Source organism: Oxyura jamaicensis, chromosome 1 (assembly GCF_011077185.1).
Source record: "Oxyura jamaicensis isolate SHBP4307 breed ruddy duck chromosome 1, BPBGC_Ojam_1.0, whole genome shotgun sequence".
NCBI classification, from domain to species: Eukaryota; Metazoa; Chordata; class Aves; order Anseriformes; family Anatidae; genus Oxyura; species Oxyura jamaicensis.
In genome coordinates, this window is record NC_048893.1 from 178007439 (window position 1) to 178027029 (window position 19591).

Below are 19591 nucleotides of genomic sequence, written 5' to 3' on the forward strand. Positions count from 1 at the left end.
GGCAGGGTGGAATGACTGGCTTTTCTCAGCTCTGGCCAATTTCTTTACCACAGGAATTATACAAGGTACAGTCTTTTGTATTAGTAACTGCTACACTGTGTCTAGTAGCTGATGTAGTTGCATAAAATCATAGATTTCTCACCTCGATATCCCAGCAAATCCTGCACAAATGCAAGTATTGGCAAAGGAGAGATAAGAGTATACAATTAGGAACACCTTGGGTATAGGACCTCCCTTTTAAATGGCAGCTGACAATTTTACCAGGCAAAAGTGAATCTGGAACCATGGGGGAAGAAGGAACTTTAGCAATGGTGTAGCGTAGTGGCAAAAGTGGAGCAGCTTCACCACAAAGGCCATTATATTGTGAAACTGCACCTTAGAGATGTTGCTAGTGCAGGTCACAGAAATTATTCACAAACATGGCAATTTTTATTGCAGCATTATGACATAAACCTAACTGTGCATGTACGGGTGCAAAGAACAGGCTTCCATAGTACTCATTACAATTCTGTTTGGGAGAATTAAATGGAACTTCTTTGCTGTAGCAAAATGCCAGGAGAAGACACGCTGTGTCATCTCTCAGGAGGGAAGCAAAAAACACCTCTCAGCAACTCCACTGTGGAACTACCTGGTATATTTAGACTTGATTCCCTCTGTAAAGTTGTCTCAGAAGTGTCCTCCAGGCTTGCCTCAACCATTCATCTTTGTGTGTCAGCTCAAGCAGCCTTTCCAAAGCCTTGGCAAGATGCCATCACCCTCAGAGATGCTGGAGAGCTGCAGTGGATAAAAATAACTTATTACTTAATGGCTGACACTGGTCTCAGTCACTGCAGATGAGCTGCAAACAATTTCTCTGCAAAGATCTGCCCATCTCCACAAGAAGTGTGTTTAAGCCTGTGGTTTCTTGCTGAAATGATCTGCCATCCCTTTCTGGTGGTCATTTCTGCCTTCATGGCATTATTTCAGGGCTGGCATCCCTACAGCTGACACACTGGAAGCCAATAATTAAGTCCCTGGAGGATGGCAAAGGTTGTAGGAAGCAACTTTTTTTCTAAACTTCAGCGTCTTTGGTGCATCTGTGTACATTTGCGATCTGCAATAGTGATGCTGGAATCAGCCTGGGCAGCTCTGCCAGGAATAGACGGGAATAGCCCGATCCTGGCCTTGCCGTGTGGCCGTGGGATGGCTGGTGGAAGCCCGGTGATGCTGACAGGCTGCCTGCCTTGAAATGCAGAGGGAGGACAGCTCAGCCTTGCCACCCTAGCTGCTGTCAGATGGCTGGATGGTATTGATGTCACTCTGATTACATCTGAAGGAACAAGTGTTGTACATTTCGCTGCTCACACAAGCATTTTGCCAACGCAGGGGTTCTGTGTAAGCATCTACAGCAGCCGAGTAGGTTGCTTCGGCTGGTGTACAGTACAGCCTCAACAGCTTTGTGAAACACTCACATTCCCTGGCAGGAACACAACGAGCATTTCCAGCACCTCCAATTACAGTATTCATTACAAGAGATTATCAAGTTCCCCAGGATAGACCCCAAGCTTCCTTTTGCATGCCAACCAGCAAGGACTATCCTGTCCATGCAGGTAGAGCTGTCTGCAGAACATCATCAGCCTGTCTATACCTCATGCATCAGGTAACTTCATGTCAGCATTAAGACCTTAAACCACTGTTGTGCATGCAGAGCCCATGGCTTTCTGAAAGCAAAGTTCATGCTGGGTGAACTGCCAGTCAGGAGGTTTTGAATATTTTAATGTTAATTTTGATGGTTAGAGGCTTCTTTCTGCTTCTGTCCCATATGTGGCCCTTTGTGTGATAAAGTCCAGAGCCTTGATAATATAGGCAGAGTAACACCATAAAATGAAGCATCAGGTGCCTGAAGCAGCAGCAGGCTGCAGCACTAAATGGCAGAAATTAGCAGGCTGTCTTCAAGCAATATTTTTTCCCCACTGTGGAAATGTGAAGGCAAGAAACACTGATGCTGATGTGGATTTAGGCTTTCCTTCCACTTGTCAAATAACAGACTATCTGGGGGCTTTAGCAGTGGTGTGATTGCTGATCCACTGCTGATATAGGGAGCTCTGAATAGGATCTGAGTCTCTTCTCACTCTATTGAGCTTGGATGCCTGAAGACATAATTAAGTACCTGTGGTGGGATGCATCTCACTGACCTTCTACCATCTAAAAGTCTGGGGTGAAGGCCATAGCTAATTGTCCAGGCCTCATATCTATCAAAGGAGTGAAAGAAACTGATGGTTAGAAAACATTTCATCCTAAGGTTCTTAACTAGTCCTCTCAACTAGGAGCATAGTACACTTGCATGGTAGATCATTGACCTCATTTACCCCTACTAGGTCTGACTGTGGCTTTTGACTTCTCTGCAAATAACACAGAGTGTGCCCCAGCATCAGTGCAATGGAAATGGCAAACTCTATGTGAATGCTCTTATACTCACGGGGAAGGGAGGGAAAAAAATAAAACAAACAGAACATTTTATTTTGCAATAAAGTAAATGGAAAGTTTTATTTTCACAGTAAAATGATCTACTTGGTGCCTGTGGGCATGTGACATATCAGGCAGATGCGTATCATCTTGGGTGACATATCATTGACTTGCCAGTTGCAAAGGTGGAACTGCCCAAAGGCTAGTTTATTTTTTGCACCTGAATCACAAAAACTTCTAGATATTCATTCATAAATCAATGGTATAATCTAGTTCATACCTGCTTCTTCTTTTCCTCTTCTTCTATATCTCATTTTTTCACTCACTTTGTCACTTCCTCTCCATCTTCCTATCCAAATCCATCTCTCAGAGGCATGTGTTTCACTCTATCATAGATAAGCCTACTTGGGATGCATGACTCCCTTTCTCAGATACCAATATTAATCCATTTTTCTTTTAGCGTGGTGAGATTTGGGCACAATTTTTTATTATCTGTAACAGAGATAATGTGCCAGCACAGCTCCACAGGGATATCAGCTTATGTTTGATTCATTGAAATGAATAGCTGTTTTGCTAGAAGCTTGAGAGAGAGTAGGAATATGTGGAGCTTCATTCTCCAAAGTGTTGGGCACTGGCTTGCAGATGTGCATAAGTGCTTGGTGACTCACGGCCAGTGTTTCTGTGCTTTACAAGGTTGAGCCAAAGTTCCTTTATTTTTTCAGTCGCTGAAGTTAGCAGAAGAACTCATGTATGCATATTGCAGTGTAAATCAACGTCAGCTGAAGAAACAAGATGGTTGTGAACACGGAAGACAACTCTCACTACATCAATCAAAGAGAAAGGATGCATTGCTTTCCTGAATTTGGAGGTAGAGAGTAAGGATTAATTCCCTGCTCATCATTGTCTAGGCCCCATTCTGCCTCATTTTTCTCCAGATCAAATGTCCATGGGACAGGCAGTTCTTTAATATTTAGAGCTACCACAGAGTCCTCTCATCTCAGACAAACATGTGAAAGTGGCTTACAAAATACCTAGTTTTTCTAAGGACAGCCTGTGGTGTACAGTTAAGTAAGGGATTTTTTTTTCTTTTTTTTTTTTTTTTAAAGAGTCTTCAGTTTAATGGGTAATTTCCTTTGAAAATGGTAAACTACAAATTAAATGGCAAAAAGCAATTAATTATTGAAATGATAATATCCTTGTAAAGGTTAAGAGGTAATATAAATGAAGTTCCTGTGAGCACATTAATGGTATTACTATCTTCCCCTTTACAAGTGGCAACTGTAACGACCTAGCTAATTAGCTTTTTCATCACAAAAAGGAATATTGAAATATGTAGTTATATTGCAGAAGCACAGTCTATGACTATGTTATCCTGCTACAACAAAATATAGAGAAAAACCTTTCACATGCTGGTAAGAGCTCTTCCCAGAGCACACGGCTTTTGATGGAAGGAGGAAAAAGTGTTTTTTAATGGCATAGGATGAACAACTTGTAACGTAGAAGGAAAACATGGGCCAAAGCCAAGGATTAGCAGGGATACATCCCTCTTTGGCTAGCTGCAGGTGCCCTGAGCACACAAGGCTTGGCTAGAATATGTGGCTGAATAGGGGCCTGACCCTCCCCATCCACAACAGAGGTCAGGTAGCCTGGGGTCCACAGCTACACGGAGTGAATCTGGGTCTCACGGACTCCCTGTGCAGTATTTATATATGTGTGTGTGTAGGTATAGCTATATATGCATAACACATCACTGTATCCACATATACATATGTGGATGGTATATATTGACTTTTAGACAGCTTTCTAAAAACTGAACTTGTTTCTTGCCCTGCTGTGTTTTGGAAGGGGATAAACCAGAAAGGAGGCACTGCTTGGGTTTCAAGTCACAGTGCTAGCATGACATTTTTTCCACAAATGAAGCCATGAGAGAGAATCCAGAGGTTCCAGCTTCTCAGAGGGCCTGAGAGCCCTATGAACCTCCGTGTGTGATCTGGGGCAAATGAGCTTCCACTTGTACGATGAATTGCCCTTTGTTCCCAACAAGAGGATTTTCAGCTTTCTTTTCAAACCCACCAGAAAACATTAGCCTCATCCTTGGGAATGTGATCTAATATGGTGACCTAGATGCAGGCGATGGCTGCAGCTGGGGGGGAGAGGCAGCTCGGCTCCAGTCCCGCAGCACAGGGCTGGGGGGAGGAACACCATGACGCCTTGCATCCCGTTCACACAGACACACAGTTTATGCAAAACATGCCAGGGAAGGCAGCCTTGCATGTTCTGCAAACACAGCTTGTGAACCTTAGGACTGGAGTGGGGTAGTTATGAATCAGATAAATTTTGTGGCGAACACAAACAAGCTCAGATCCCCACCCCCACCTTTCCCACACCCACCCTTCCCCACCAGCAGCCTGCAAAAACGTTGGCAGGAGCACCAAATCCTTCAGGGGCAGCCACCAAGTCACCTCCCACCCAAGCAGGGACACGAGGGCACCCAGTCTCCCCGTGTGGGCAGGCTCCCCTCCCTCTACCTTTGAGGACTCAGGCACTTGCACTTTGCACCCCTGATTTCTAAATGTGATGAAAACCAATCTCTAACTGAGACTTTAAATTCAAAGGGAAAAATTGTGTCCCATTAGGCAAGAGGTTAAACAACCATTTCTCCAAAGATGTGCTCCCTAAAGGGCAACAAGGCACCGTGGCAGGACCTGCACTTTGTAGATTGTTGAAACAACGCCTGGGGAAGATAGACAAATTCCCTTGGTAAATAAGATGCCACGATTAAATTGCTCGCATCGGTCTATATGCACAGAGAACAGGCTGCCAGTAAACGAGTGTCTGAGAAATCGCTTGTTCACAATCCAGACGTTCCTTGTTTTTCCAAGCCCACTTGGGAAGAGTGGAAATTTAAGAATTAAAATCACCCATGCAGTTCTCCATCTGTGCAGGACTAAGCCAATGCCTTATCAAAGGAGGACGGGTCTCAGAACAGTCAGCCCTGAGCTCTGTCACCTTGGCACAGCAGCCGTTTCCCCTCCTTAGCTATGGGGCTGGTGCAGAATGAACCTCCCCAGCTTCTCCCACAGCCACCAGGCTCATTAGCAACAGGACATGAAAGAGATAATCAGGAGCTTGATTTGCTATAGCTGCTATTTGGGAGCACCTGGTGGCTTTTATGTAATACATGATAAGTAATAATGGTATAGAGATGAAACAGCATAAGGAGGGCTTATTGCACATAACGAAGGATGCTTCCTTTTTTTTTTCTTATTATTATGTTACTTGTAGGTGCGTCCAGAGATCACGACCGATGTTAGCAACAGGAGCAGTGTTTCCAGTGAGACAGCTGTGCTTCAGAAATGTATCCTGTCCATGAATTTTTGGTAATGTGATCTGTAAAATTTACCACCATAACCACCATAAAAATAAATCCTAATCATAATATAGCATTGGAAAGGAACTGGAGAGAGGATGTTTTGCATAGAGCTAAGTTTTTAGGCCAGGATTTCGGTTCAGATGTGACAGCCCCAAATCTCTGGAGTCCACTTCCACCCACACTAGAAAACATACAATGTGTTTGATTTGGAAGAGATACCGTACAGATGTATGATGATTTAGTGACTTGAATTTCTTTTCTTACGTTCCTCTGGCTGAGAAATTTGCAGGTGTTAGACTTGAGATTCTACTTTTTTTTTTTTTTTTTTTTTTTCCCCTCCTGATTAGTTGTTGTTTCTTTCCTACTGCTGTGCAGAATTTAAAGTAAATGTATTAATTATCAGATGGCTCCCTGTAATACTTGTCTGCTTGGTCTGTAGTGACTATATTTGAATAATTGAGTTGACTTTCTGTTGCTCCCAGTACATAGCCTCAAGTCTGTTGTTGTGCCTACACCTTTCTTTTTCATTTAAAATCGAGTACAGACATGACCTGAAGATCCAGTTTTGTAAGATGCTCGGAACCATGTAGACGCTATCACTCTCCTATGGACCACACAAGAGAAAACCAGATGGTGGCCTGCAAAAGAAAAGCTTCTTTTTTCCTTTTTCTTGTTAAAGACTGAAGAACGAGATGGAGTTTCACTGTCTGTTTCATTTTCAGGAACATACGTACTCCCCTATGGCATTTTATATGGCGGTGGATTGTCTTACAGGATATGCTGTAATGAAAGATTCTTTGGCCGAGGCCGTGGTGTGTGCTGGCTGGATTGATTTAGGTGCGTTGACAGGATTTTTTCTCTCTTTATTCTGCTGCACTGATTAGCTCCATCAAGGCTGTAGGACCCCAGATGTAACAGCAGCTTTGTCAATGGATCAGGGAGAGATGTAAAATCTATAAGCATATTTTCCCATCTCCCTGCTACGGCAGTTTTCTGACAGTGTGTTCGTGGGCGTTTGATCCAGTCTGATTTCTGGTGGTTCCAGCAGTGGGAATTTCACATCTCACATTCCTGCCACCAACTCTGAGGCTCTCTCAAAAGAGGATTCTCTTAAATATCAAAACACCTGAACCAATTCTAAAACCAGTTGCTATTTCAGTATAGACAAGACCCTGGGGACCGAGACTTTTGTTATCACTCTGCTCTGAGGAGGTGTCTGCTTTTGTGGCTACAAGAAAGACCGTGGGTCCAGAAGCGCCATGTAGTAACCCCCTTTTTCTTTCAGACAGGTTAGATGTGGGTTGAAATATTTTGGCTTCCACAGTGAAAATACATCTAAAGCACAATGTTCCCTGAAAAGGGCAGCAAATGTTGATATAGTCGAAGCATGTTGAATTGCAAACATTAGGGAGAAAAAAAAAAAAAAAAAAAAAAAAAAGGAATAAGGATTTGGATGTTAACTTACACATGCAATGTGTTTAATTTGTTCCTAATCAAAACAAAACTACTTGTATCTCTGACAGAAAATGGATGGTGAAATAAAGCTTATTTCTCCACAAGTGAGTATGCCACGCGGCCAGCTTGCGGGGGCACTCGGAGACAGTTGGCAAGATAAGATGCTCCAGGAGAGATGCAGAACGCAGTGTGCAGTCTCCATGAGGGAATGTGGAATGGCAGCAGCTCAGGGAGTGAATATAAAGGCCATATAAGGGAAGCAAATGGACTGCTGTAGAGATGCCATTAGCAAAGCAAACACTGACTTGGGGACCTTGGCATATACCATGGAAGAGATAAATTGCATGAATAAATGCAGACTTGTTTGCTTCTCCCTGGGTTTACGAAGTTAGTTTTAACTGAGAAGCTTTACATGTGTGAAATAGAGTTTTTGCACACTCACTGTAATGCCAAGCAATTTCTACCCATATCTAATCCCAACACGCACCTAATTTAGATACATTTATCATTGTTTCATTCTAACCAAGGCCTTTGGCTGAAGACAGAATGCAAGACCAGGTCTTTAAGCAATTGTAACGTAATAATGGTACACAGTGCTCCTCTTTCTTTATACCAAGAGCACGGTTCAAGTATCACAACATTAGCTTTGTACCCCTGTCATTTCCCACACTGGGAAAATGAACATCAGGAGAGGAAGCTCCTGAGCCAAGTGCTGGCTGAAGGCATGAGAGCAGCCACTGAAGAGTGAACGCGTTCACTGGGAAGCGCACAGCTCTGCGCAAAAGTCAAACCAAGTGCCGGTGCACTTTCAGGGCGGAGGCTTGGCACCATGCAGAAAGGTGATGTGAGGGGAGGGTGCCAGCAAGGTATGCTGCAGAGCAGGCTCTGGCTCTCACCCCTGGGAAAGTCACTCTGGCGCCCTTTCACTAAGTCACCCGACAGGCATATCCCCATTCGTGTTTTGGCGTGGATCAAGGGCACACTTCTGGGGCAAGTCTCCAGATCATCCTCCCTTAACCACGTTTTGGTTTACCCTGCAGTGATGCATACACAAAGAGGATGCTGTTCAGATGAGACTAAACAAGACAGGCTTTAGAAGGGCAACTAATGAGTCTTGAGTGCTAGAGACCCAGGTTAGTGTGAATCGGAAGAAAAACACAGGAATACCCATCAGGTCTTTGAGCACCAACAGCTTTGCTGCACAGATTGGTTCAGGCTGATCCACAACAAATACTAATACAGATGTAGGCTTTGTGGACGGAGCTGGGGGGGAGGCATGGCTATTTTGGAGGTATGCCTTTATTGTCTTCCTTGTGAAGCACATCACTGCATAGCTTCCAGCACTGAACCTATATGTAACCGACTTCTTTTATTTGAAGCACTTTTCCTTAAAGAGTATGTTTGAAATGCTGGAGTGGAAAACTAGATCTTGCTATGTACTTTCCCATCCATTTTTCATCCCTTGAGAAAACACACATTTTCAGTAGTGTTCTGATTTTAAGACTTTGCATTATAGGGAAAAAATGGAGAGTCTTTTTTTTTTTTTTTTTTAAATCCAATAAAGTGGCTTTATAATTTAATTCGGAACATGGCTGTTGTTACTATTAAATGGTGTAAATACAGACTGAGCGCCATAAACCTCACTTCCATTTAGCATTAATAATATTAATGATCAGTACTTAAATCACACGCCATGTTCCCGGACTGTAAAAGAAACATTACCAAAGAGATTTTGCGCGTCTGGTGCCGACATAAATTAAACGTGGCATAAAATTGTCTTCTGTCTGCGGGAATTTATTCAAGCTGCAGGGAAGAGAGGAAGAAGCAGCAGGAGGAAATCTCCGTCCCCCAGCGGCTCTGCCTGCACCATCTCTCCCCAAAACTTTCCCACTTCAGGCAGTGGGAAGGGAGTGGGGCTCCCCTCTCCGCCTGGCCCTGGCGCAGCCGGGCTGAGCTGCTTGGTACTCCGCTCACATTTGCTCTCGCTGGAGCCCAGCTCCCAAAACTGTTGCGATCAAAACGCTGGATCAGCAGCAGCTCGCACGCACGCCATCGGCAGATTTCCCCATGTTTTTCCCCATCTAAGGGCTGCAGCCTCCCCCTTTTAACACCCTCCCACCCCTCCGGCTTTTTCCCCCTCGCCCCCCGGCTCCAGCGCCCCGCACACCCCGCGGGCAGCCGGGGGAGGGCTGGGGGAGCCGGGACCCCCCCGGGCCGGCCCCGCGGAGCCGGGACCCTCCAGCTCCGCCCGGGGAGGGCTCGGGGAGGCTCCCCCCGATCCCCCGACCCCTCGCCCCCGGCCCCAACCGCGGCGGGTCCCGCCCGGGGAGGCGGCGGCGGGGGAAGTGGGAGGAGAGGCGGCGGAGCGCCTTGCCTCCCGAGGCATCAGACGTGGGGAAAGGGAGGGGAGAGAGGCAGAGAAAGAGAGAGAAACGCGCCGAGGAAGGCAGGGAAGGACTGGGGAGGCCGGGCTGGGGAGGGTCCCGGTCCCTCCAGTGTCCGGAGGACCGCGGGGACACTCGCTTGGGGCGGCCGCCCCCGCGCAACCCCCCCCCCCCTCGGCTGGGCGCCCATGTGCTGCCGACACCGGAGTGCGAGTAAGTACCCAGCTGCCCCCGGAGCCCCGGGATCTCCTTCCCTCCCCCCTCGCCTTCTTTCCCCTTCCCTTCCCCGCAGCGACACCCGCCTGCATCCCCTCCCCGTCCCAGCGGACCCCCCCGAGCCCCTTCCCCTCCTGCCCTCCCAACCTTCCGCATCCCTTCCCCTCCTCTTCCCCCCTCTTTCCCGGATCTCCCAGCCGCTCCGGACCTCTCTCCCTTCCCCTCTCCGTCCTCCTGCTCCCCCCGGATCCCCTCCCGCAGCCCTGCCAACCCCTCGCCCCCCTCCCGCCCCGCAGCCTGCCTTCCCCTCGCATCACCCCGGCGAGTTTCGCTTCCCGGCCCCCGCCTTCCCTGCCCCCCCCCCCCAGCTCTCCGCCGCCCCCTCCTGCTCTAGGGCCGGGGTTTTGGGGCCAAATTGGCGAGCGTCGCTCCCCAGAGAGAGTCCGGGGCGTTAGCTGGCAGCCCGCGGGCGGTGGGGGGTCCTGCTGGATTTGTAGGGTCCTGCCCCTGGAAGCCTCCATGTTGTCCCCTATCTCCAGCCGTGTCTCCTCTGCCGGTTGAGGGAACGCTTATCCCCGAGTGCCGTGACCCACTTTGCCGTAGCCTTTTGGTGCCACGCCAAGGCACAGGCGGATCCTTCCCCGAGAAGATGCCTCTGGAGGGTTGGGGGCAGCCCATGCCCTCCGCCAAGTTTCTGTCCCTGGGGGTTTGGGGCTTTTGCAGGTTGGGAGGCATTTCTGCAGATGGGCTACGTCTGCGAGGAGGTAGGCGTGTGCTTCTTGAGAAGCGGCACAGGCCTTTTCCAACGTTAGGGTAAAGACTCCTTTTTCTCAGTGTTGTAAAAGTAAACAAAACTTTTGTGTGGTGCACATGCTTAATTTCACTTCCAGACTCTTTCCCTACATTCCCTCCTTGTGCAGAAGGAGTTTTAATTTTATTGCCGGTGCATTAATTCCGTTCACTGATTGGCGTCTAATCATGCTTAGAAAAAAAAGCCCCTGTAAATAGCTATCGGGATTAATTTGGCAGCAATGGTGAGAGATGATAATAAATTTTAAAATGTGGTAGGAGCAGCGATCCAGCGTGGATTGAACAAGAAATGTGCCCCCAGCCTCTGGGAAGCAGCGTTCCTGCGACAGCCAAAAGCGCTCGGTCATGCTGGTACAGAGCTCGGAGGCTGGGAATTTTCTGAGGAGGAAGCAGAGGAGTTAAAGGTCCTGGCTTTGGGCTGGGAAGAGGCAAAGAAGAGGAGGCGTTGTGTTAGTGAGGTTTTCTGCTTGCCACAGGGGTCCGGGCTTGAAAAGCCACGGACGGTTTCACACTGAAGCTGCGGGGCCACATCTAAAGTACATTCCCCAGGCGTCGCAGGAGGAAGGATAACAACTGAGACCTTGCCTGGGAAAGATGAAGACGTACGGGGGCGAGAAGAAAGCGGGGAAGTAGGCAGGGAAGCCCTGGCGGTGGCTGCACAACCTGCACGGCCACGCTGCCTCCCGTCACCGTCCCCACAGCTGCCGGCAGCGGTGCTAGTGGCCGCTCGCAAGGATGGGACAGAGGTGTGTGATATCTTCATGAGAAGTGCTGCAGGAAGGAGAAACGCTCTGGCAGATAAATGTTTTCTTTTTTCTTTTTGCCCCCTAATGTCAATGTTTCTGAACTTGCCTTTTTCTCCTCTTTTTCTCCTTTTATGTTGTTATTTCATCAGGGACCTTTGTCTTCATGATGGAAGGAAACATCCCCTTCGCTGTTAGGATCCGGGCTTCTCCCAGCGCAAGGATTTGTCAAGGCTGAGAGACTCTGGATTATCCCCAGACCTCCTCTAAAACACACAGGGGCTTTTCCTGTCCCCCCGTCGTGAGGGGGCTTGGCGCAGACGCAAAGATGGCCTCCAGCCTCACCTGCGCCGGCGTGGTCTGGGCTTTCCTCTCCTTCCTTTGTGCTGCGGCTTCCTGCGTGGGCTTCTTCATGCCCTACTGGCTCCTAGGGTCCCAGCTGGAGAAGTCTGTTTCCTTCGGCACTTTCCGGCGGTGTTCCTACCCGGTGCGGGACGAGAGCCGCCAGACGACCGTGATGGTGGAGCAGTGCGGCCGCTACGCCTCCTTCCAGGCCATCCCCAGCGCCGAGTGGAGGATCTGCACGGTGGTGACGGGCCTGGGCTGCGGGCTGCTCCTCTTGGTGGCCCTGACGGCCCTCATGGGCTGCTGCGTGTCCGAGCTCATCTCCAGGACCGTGGGCAGGGTGGCAGGAGGCATCCAGTTCCTGGGGGGTAAGTGCTGCCTGCTCGTGCGGGGACGGGGGCGTCTTCAGGCTGCAGGTGTCCACGTGTGGTGCTTTAGGAAGAGGAGGGAGTGATATAAACCTTCTGCTAGTGAGGGAGACCACTTGGCTCCCTTGACCATTGAGCTAGTTGTCTGGATGGCTTGAACGTGGCCTAAAGGCTTGGTCGCCTGTGGTCGCTCTCTTGCGCTTAAATCCCTGCTCGGTTGTTGTATGACCTTTGAGACTTGCACAACAGGTTCAGCTTGCTGAGTGCAGCTCTTTGTGCCGAAGACCGACTAACGTGGGCCAGTGTCTTCGTGGAGGTTTGGCAGGCTTGCAGCAGAGCTCAGCGCGGGTGGTGGCACCTGGAGGAGCGTGGGGGCCGCAGAGCCCAGCAGAGCATCACAGGGTAGGGGCTGTGTGACTGTGAGGACAGCCCTGGCTCTCCTCCTTCTCCTTCCCACTCCTGTCACCAGCAGCTCCCTCTGCCATCTGGCAACAAGTCTGTGGCCCCAGTTGGAAGCGGGGGACCTTTGTCCCTGGTAGGTATAGCCCATGAGCTCCCAGGGGGACACCTGCCAGGTCCACGTTGCCTGGTGGGGCGTGGGGTTTGTGGAGCCTGTGGTCTAGACGGTGCGTGGGAGAATTACCTCCCCTCCTTTTTTTAGCCTGCAAATTGCATGGCCTTAGCCATGGAGTGTTTGAAGGGTATGAGACAATAAGCAGGATCCTCCAGTGTGTTTTTTATAGGGCTGTTTTCCGAGTAAATCATCACTCTCCTGTCATCACTGACACGCGTCTCGGTGGCACTCACTGTCACCTCGTGCTGCTCGGCGCGCGCTCGCCCCCGTAAGGGGACGGGTTTCTCTGCCCAGGCGCCAGCATTTGGGATGTCTCTCTGGGTCTGCTCACAGCTCGGGGGGGGCTTCTGCCCCTCTGCCTCACAAACTGGAATGCACCCAGGCAGGGCAGGGTGTGTACATTGCCAGCATGCAGCCGGGAGGAGGCACAAGATGGAAATGGTGGGGCTCGGGGGACACAGCCGAGGCTCTGGTAGGGACCCGTGCCAAACCTTCAGCCAGGCCATGTTGTCACGGCTCTCTCCTGGCTGCCACGAGCCCTGGCTCTGACTTTTTGAGCGTTTTCTGTGCTTTACAGCAAACTGCCCGTCACTTCGTCCTTCCCTCGGTGCTGCATTCCTGTGTTTAATCTGGCTGACGATTTGAAAACGCAGCAGCTGCTTGAGAGTTAACTCTGCTGGAAGCTGCTGCTTCGTGAAGGCTGCTCCATTATAAAACTCCGGCCGGGCAGCCAGGGGGTGGAGAGGATTTTCGATTCAGTGACACTCTGCAAGTCCACTCGGTCTGGCTGTTTTCACCGAGAGCCATCACAGGCTCTGCTTGTGCTTTAACCACCCCCCTCCTTCCAATTGCTGCCTCTGCTCATCTGGTTTTAATTTGCATTTGGTGGTGCTGCATGCCTGGGTCTGGTTACAGCCACCTTGGTGAAAGACGACAGCCCAAGGGGTGGCTGGACACACGGACAGGGGATGTGGGGAAACCTGTGCCCATGGTGTGGACTGCAGGTGTGCACCCTTCTGCCAGGCAGGATGCTCAGAGGACTCTTCCGACCATGCCGTGACCACTCCTGGAGCTTGCCCCAAGTGACTGCGCACCATTCTTTCCCTCCAGGAAGGGTGTGAGCATGTAGAGCTTGTCCTCAGTCGATGGCAATTCAAAGATCTATGAACCTGTAGTAGGAAATGAAAATTGCCAACAACTTTATTCACAGATCAGAAATTATTTACACAGCATGTCCAATTTTCCCCTCTGCTGGGTTTTATGGTTGTCTCTCATTTCGCTCAGCGCTGCTGGAAGTGTGTAAGAAATGAACAAAGTGAGAACCCGTCATTTCTTAACCTGCTTAAAAACTGACTGTGGGGTCATCAGGGAGAGAGGCCAGGTGGTGCAAGCAATAATTTGGCTGAACTGAAGGCACAGATTAGGGTAAAGTTCAGATCCTTGCATCCTTCATCAGATCTTTAGCTGCCATCAGTCAGCATAGCTTCATTGCTTAAATGACATGACAACATTTATGCAGATGTTGAAATTAGGCTCTGTAATTATTAGGTTGTTTTAAATCAAGATAGTCATGAGCTGTTCAGATTATTTGCTATCTAGGAATGCCAGGTCTTTGTTCCCTGTGTAACCGTTATAGATTTAGTTATATACCATGGGGTATGGTTTGACTATGGCTCAGTGGCACTTCTGTGATTGTCACTTTAATTGGCTTCCAGCTGGAGATCTAACCAAATAAAACCCTCACAAATATTTTTTGGGGTGTAAAAGAACCCCCTGCCATCTTTATTGTGCAGAAAAAGCCTGCGGAAAAATAAGCAATGCACTGAGAGATGCTATTAATTCATCCTCTGTGCCTTTCTCTGCATTGGGCAAGGAGATGGGGAGGCAGTTTCACTTTGTTTCTTCTCATCGGAGTCACCTGCACCAACACGATTGCTGCTTTCAGTGGCGGAGGATGGGTGACTGAATAAACTGTATTGTTCTTGAACTTAGAAACCAGCATAGTCACCCTCGGTGTAGCTGGTTTAAAGTTTTAATGGTGTTCTGATAGTCTAGGATCTAAGTAATTTTCTCAACATGATTTAAAAATATGGACTTGATGAAGATTTTAGTCAATTGACAGTGGCATGTTACAGGAGGCCTGTGGGTGGGTGCGATGTAGACTGCCCTGCAGCTGTGGTGGGCCAGAGCACCAGGGCTGCTAAAACTAACTTAATCCAATACTGGAGACACGTTTACTGCTGTGAAGGGGTGGTGGGGAGGTATAATTGCCAGAGGTGGTAAGCAAACAGCCTGATCCTCTTCTTCCAGCAGGGCAAGGGAGGTGTAACTCCAAGTAGGTCAGTGGAATAGCACCTGTACAGAAGTAGCGCGAGCTAAGTGGTGCCAAGGTTTTACAGCTGGGATTTCCCCCAGTTGTATGTGGCAACTCATGCGAGTGAATTATTCATGAGTGCTTATACCATAAATCTACTCTTATAAAAAATTGAGTGGCAGAAGCTGCAGGAAACTGGAGATCTGTACAGAGTCAGAAGAGCTCTTTAGATACTGGTTGTTTTTACGTACCTAGCCCTTATGTGCTATTTCAGATAATCCCGGCTACAGAGCATACGTATATTTTAAGATGACTCTGGGATGCGCTGAGTCTATGTTTCTAACAGAAAGGTTGCATGACGGACTTTTCCTCCCATTTGTAATTACAGGAACCACTTCCTTTCCCATGGATGATCACGTGGCAGCTCTGTAGCCATTGCAGCAACTGCTTACATGCTATTTTGAGCTTCTTCCAAGGCAAAACATGGTAGTGGGTTATGAGAAGCAGCCAACACCCCAAGGCGGGCCATTTCTTCAGTGGCTGTCAGGGGCCTGCAGTTTATGGTGTGCAAACTGCTGCTGCAGTATCTCAGCAGCATGCTTCGTGAACATTGCTGCTGAAGTGCTTCGAAGAGCTGACAACCGAGGTGAAAGTTATGCTGTCTGTAACCTCTTGAGGGCACAGTTATGTAGATGGATACAGTCTTCACTGATAGCAGTAAGTGCAGTGTTTCCAGCTGGTTTCCTTTGAATGTTTGGAAGATAGAGAGATATGTAATCTAGCTAGAACAGATTGCAGGGATGCATCTTTGACCATAACTATTGAGGGCATGACAGCAGGAAGTGAAGTTTAACAAATCTATGGCAAATTGGAGTCTGTAATTATTGATCTTCTTTTCATTGTGCGTTGGCAAGTCAATTCCACTTAAGTGAGGAGACTAGAAATTTGCGGGTAGGTAGCTCAGATATGACACACTAATTTGGTGAATAGCTTCACTCTGTGAATGCAGAGCAATGATTTTAAGAACAGAGCAATAATTTTAAGAACATAATGAACTGAAAGGTTAGCCCGTTTTATGTGAGGCAGTGGATCAAAAGACGCAAGCGTTGCAAGGATGGTCAATTTAAAGAGCGTTATGCTGGCAAGGTGAAGTTTTTCATTAAAACGGTCAGCGCGCAGGAATTATGGCTGAAATCTGCACTTGTTCAGGATTCCTTTTAGCTCTGTAGGACAGCTAAGCCAAGCTCAGAGGGGTAAGAATCCAAGGGGACAGAGCATGAAATAATCTCCTGACTTGGAGACCTCTCTGAATCTGACACTTTGACCCTGATTCTGAGTGACGTGTGAGAAGCGAGCACTCCCCGTAGTTGTGGGTAGCCATGTGGCTTGCACTGTCATCTTTAGTACTCACCACTCACTGTTTGTATCCAAGAAGTTTTGCTGCTCCTTTTAGTAAAGTTTCCAGCAGCACTTTCTCTTCCTCTCCTTATTTCTTTGTCTTGTTTCCCTTGTGTCTCATGGGAGTGCTAAAGCTCCTGAAACAATGGTCCTTTAATTGCTAGTTAGAAAATATGGAGAGCTCTTAAGTGAGCAGCGGTAAAAGGAGCATTTAGTTGGAGAAGAAGAGGACACAGAGCCTAGCAACTTCTGATTTTGTCTCAGAAAAAAATGTGGCCTTTTGGAAAAAGTTCCCAGCACCATACAAAATTGCTGTGTCCCATGCCAATAGTGGCTGTAGCAGTTTCCATCACCCATAGCCTGCTCAGGAGTAGTTTTTGCTGGGTGTGGAGTTATGAATAATAACTAGTGCTCCGTCAAGAGCGAATATTGAGTGTGGGTGACGGCTCTGTATTGCCTGTCAGGAAATCTTAGAGAAACTCTTTGAGGTTTTAAAGTGAGAAGGCCAAGGATATTTTCAAATGAGCAGGCTGGGTCTGACTTTGCAGGTGAGATGCTGAAGGTCTAAAACATAGGGTGAAGAAAGGGGAAGAGGACTAAAGTCAGAGCACTGTGGGACCATGTAGAGAAGCTGCCCTCAAAGGAAATGCTTGTGGAAACAGCTGAAGAAGAAAGAGGAGCTCTTGGGAGAGATGGAGTCACTGAATCTAAGGGACAGTCTAGCTTCAAGAAATGTGGCTTACAGTCAAAGGCAGCCTGTGAGCAAGGAAAATGAAGGCAGCCTTGGATCTAAGAGAAAGCCAGCAGTGGCTTTGGAAAGGGTATTTCCAGTTGACTACAGGGACTAGAAACTGTCCAGGGAGAGGTATGCGTGGAGCTGTAAGGAAAGAACTGCAGGCAGTGACCAGTAACCTTTACTTCGTCTGACAGCTGAAGTGAGACTTTCTGCCTGGAAGTCTAAGGTCAGGATCATTTTCTGCCCATAGGGAGAAAATGTAACTACGAGAAAATAGCATGGAGAAAATGAACCTTGATGGGGGCAGGAAGGATCCAAGATGGTCCAAAGGCTTCCAGGAAACAAATGGTTACCTCAGACTCATTTGCAGCTCTCCCAAGCCTAATCTCATCCATTTCCCCCATCTATACATGTTCCCCCAAATTCCTTCTGAAATTTGCACCAGAAAAAAAAAGAAAAAGAAAAAAAGGCAGCCATAAGAACACACAAAAAGAGCCTTTTAGTTCTTACATTCTCTTTAGCTTAAAATATCTTTTAAAGGGTAACTTTTAGGGAGAGGCTAGAGAGCAGCATCTGTTTCTGCCCAAAGCCAAGCTCTCTTCCCCTGCAAGTTGGCTGCTTACTGCTGTTTTGCCACATCTTCTCCTCTCTTTCCTCTTGTCAGATGCAAAGCTTCAGTGACTTTGCTCATGTAGACATGTGACAGGGCAATCCTCATCCTAGACAAAGACAAACTGCATGCTAAGTATTAATCTAACGTATTCGTGCATCTATACAGGCACTACAAGAGGGGCATTTTAAAGGAACAGATGCCTCACCAGGAGGTAACAGAAGAGCATACAAGGAACAGGGCACCATTAAATGTGGCTTGTGAGTGATTATATGTCATGTCATAGCCTCATAGATTCAGCAAAAATAAGGTCAGCAGAGAGCACTATGACTATTGAGACTGAGGTCTGGTGTAGCACAGGTCATAGGACAGCCTTCATATAATTCCTGTTTAAACAAGAGTATATCTCTGAGAGGAAAAAAGCCCACAGACACACACAAAAATAGCTGAAAAACCTCTCCTTCTAGTCTGAATTCAATTACTTACAGAAAAGCAGGATCTTCATAAGTTGTTCCAATGGAGAATTACCCTGACTGCTTTTCCTCCAGATCATTAATGCAAATATTAAAAAGTGTAGCACCAAGAATAGATCACTGCAAAATCACATTCGCTTAAGGATCATTACAATTATTATTTTTTTCAAGATCCGTCAGTTAGTTTGCTTTTAATCCCTTTAAACTGTGCTACGCTGTGCTTTCTTTACCAAAACCACTATAGAAGCAGCTTCGTAGCTGCTGTGTTTCACACCAGCTATCACTCCATTTTTCTACAGGTATCCCCCAAGAGATTAAGTGCAGTGTATAGTTTTGCAGCTTCATCCCTTTTTAGCTTGACTGTGCTTCACTTTGTCTTGCTGAACTGCATCCTCTGACTGCTAATGCTGATGCTCAGTACTACAAGGTGCCTTCAAATACTGTGATACAGCGCAGAGTCAAATTCTTGGATTTGGGTTTGGAGTCCAGCTGAGTAAGGCATGGAAGTGTTTGGGAAGACGTTCAGAACAAGGGAATTTAGAAGGTGATGTTATCTTTAGCAGATTTTGTAGCATATGCTCTATTGAAGATTAGCCAGATCGCTCTCTGCTGTAGTCAGACAGAAAAGAGGAGTTCAAATACGAGACAAATTCATGACCAAAGCTGAACTGATGCAATATATGTCCTCTGTTGCTCTTGGCTTACAAATGACATTACTGAAGAGTTCTACTCGCTTAATCGGGTGTAGCCTGTATAGCTTGAATCTTTCATCTGTGCGTGGGCCACCAAATCTGACTGGAGGAGAATCAAAGTTAGCAGGTACTTGTATGCAGCGCGTTTACAAAAACGTGCAGACTGACATTCAGTATTTTCTCAAGAGACCATCCCCTTTCCCGTGACTGCCTTCACCTTGGTCACAGAAGTCCTCTACGGAGCCCTGCTAAAGGCTGCTTCCCCACCAGATCTACCAGCACAGCTCTTTTTGCAATTGTTCCCCAAGGAGTTCAACCGAAGGAGAGCTGAGTTAGCAAAGATTTCCTATTGAAGCCAGCACCAACCATTTTAATGGGGCAGGTTAGCAAGCAAGAATCAGTAATAAACGTTACTGGTCACAAAGTGCAGAATCAGAGGACATCCCTGCCAGCAAGCTCACGAGCAAGCATCACAGAGCAAGTAGGGAGCTGTAATGGTCTTGGAGTACCGGAGATGCAACTAGAAGAAAAACAATGCTGAGAGTAGTCCTTAAACTTTGGTCTTTGTTCTTTTCTGTCACCAGCCAGTTGAGATATCTTGACTCTTCTGTTTTTTTTTTTTTGTTTTGTTTTTTGTTTTTTTTTTTGTTTGTTT

At 47.5% G+C, this 19591-nt stretch overlaps 1 protein-coding gene across 1 annotated transcript in view; it reads left to right on the top strand.

Annotated features, from left to right (window-relative positions):
• Positions 1-9486: 9486 nt before the first annotated feature.
• Positions 9487-19591, top strand: part of LHFPL6 (LHFPL tetraspan subfamily member 6) — a 140173-nt gene continuing 130068 nt past the window's right edge. Inside the window, exons 1-2 of the mRNA XM_035323893.1 lie at positions 9487-9870; positions 11579-12139. Coding sequence (XP_035179784.1) covers positions 11755-12139 — 385 coding nt within the window. The 5' untranslated portion in view covers positions 9487-9870; positions 11579-11754. The remainder of the gene's footprint in view (positions 9871-11578; positions 12140-19591) is intronic.